The following is a 1363-nucleotide window of genomic DNA, read 5'->3' on the forward strand; positions in this document are numbered from 1 at the left end:
GCTTGTGTCATATTCTTTTATCCAAGGGGCTTCACAGAAGGAAAGGAGGGCAGTGCTGAGGAGCTGAAGAAGGAGGAGGAGCAGGAGCTGCCTGAATACTTACAGCTACATCAGATGGTCGTCAGGAAGATCGGAGAGATCTGCAGGGTAGTCAATCAGGTGAATACACCTACATCACTGATCTTTATATTTATGTTATACATATATTTACATCAGAACACTAGAACATCCAAAACATGAGAACACCACAACATCCCGAAGATCAGAACACCAGAACACCAGGACATCTAGAATATCCAGAACATCAGAACACTAGAACATCAGTACCCCAGAACATGAGAACATGAGAACATCAAGGACATGAGAACACTAGAACATCCAGAACATGAGAACACCAGGACATCCAGAACATCAGAACATCCAAAATTGTTAGTTGTGGTTCTGGTTTTGTTTTCATCAGATTTCACTTTTAGAAACAATTTTTAGGTATTTGAGTGCAAAAAGATTGTGATTTGATGTAAATGTATGTATGTATGTTTCAACTAACACATACTATATATGTGATGACAGTCCTGTGCAGTGCTTCCTTTACTTGCTGCTTACTCTCTGTTGTGTGTATTTCTGTATGTGTAGCGAATGCTGCTGCAGGACCTACATGACAGCCATGTTTGTAACTCTCTGCTGGTCGCTGAGAGTGAGGAAGACATCTGGAAGAGCGAGTCTCACTACAGGCAGAGGCTCAACACCTCCGACGGTGCGTCAGGAGAAAATGATTCGTGTTGGTTTGATGTGTTTTTGAGATTTGTTTTCTGCAGCCCAACACAAGGTTGTGGAGGTGAAAGAGTTTGTATGTGGGGGAACAGACCCTGTCATGTCTTCTTTGATGTCATGTCTGCTCTCTGCAACTGTCACATGCTTGTGATTCTCTGACCCTGACCACACAGATTACAACACAGAGGAAAGCTACCAGGCCAGGGATTACTTGGCCGCCACTATGCAGTTCATCCCTGGACATTTTGCCTGTGATGTGGTGTGGAGCACAATCATCCACATTCACCCTCGTCTCAAGATGGGACCCAACATGGGGGTGTCCAGAGGTGAGTGGCAGATCTGAGTTTGAGATAAATAAACATACTTTTGTTTAGGCGAATGAAGGACAGGTTTTAATCAAGTTGATGATATATAAAATTCTGACTATTTCTTTACTTCTGTGCTGGTTGATATTTTGGAAAAAAATGAGCCATAATTAATACTTTGAATGAACTTTGTAGAACTAATTGTGATGACTCGTATTAATGATGTGCTTTGTAAAGTGTCATTGTGTGTGAATCTGCTCTTGTTCTTCATTTTACAGGAGAATTAT

General features: G+C 41.6%; 1 protein-coding gene across 1 annotated transcript; it reads left to right on the forward strand.

Moving 5' to 3' along the window:
* Nucleotides 1-30: 30 nt before the first annotated feature.
* LOC111649029 (KICSTOR complex protein SZT2-like) lies at nucleotides 31-1129 on the forward strand. The gene is made up of 3 exons (XM_023398771.2): nucleotides 31-159; nucleotides 634-754; nucleotides 945-1129. Exons 1-3 carry the CDS (start codon nucleotides 115-117, stop codon nucleotides 1112-1114), a joined length of 336 nt encoding a protein of 111 aa, XP_023254539.2. The 5' UTR covers nucleotides 31-114; the 3' UTR covers nucleotides 1115-1129.
* The last annotated feature ends 234 nt before the right edge of the window (nucleotides 1130-1363 follow it).

Source organism: Seriola lalandi, unplaced genomic scaffold (genome assembly GCF_002814215.2).
Source record: "Seriola lalandi dorsalis isolate HSWRI2012SDOR001 ecotype SW California unplaced genomic scaffold, Sedor1 jcf7180001964142, whole genome shotgun sequence".
In the NCBI taxonomy this organism is placed as follows: domain Eukaryota; kingdom Metazoa; phylum Chordata; class Actinopteri; order Carangiformes; family Carangidae; genus Seriola; species Seriola lalandi.

Coding starts and splice junctions, on each gene's coding strand:
- LOC111649029 (XM_023398771.2), top strand. CDS start 115: ATGGTCGTCAGGAAGATCGGAGAGATCTGCAGGGTAGTCAATCAG. Junction 160..633: donor TCTGCAGGGTAGTCAATCAG/GTGAATACACCT, acceptor CTGTATGTGTAG/CGAATGCTGCTGCAGGACCT. Junction 755..944: donor GAGGCTCAACACCTCCGACG/GTGCGTCAGGAG, acceptor CTGACCACACAG/ATTACAACACAGAGGAAAGC.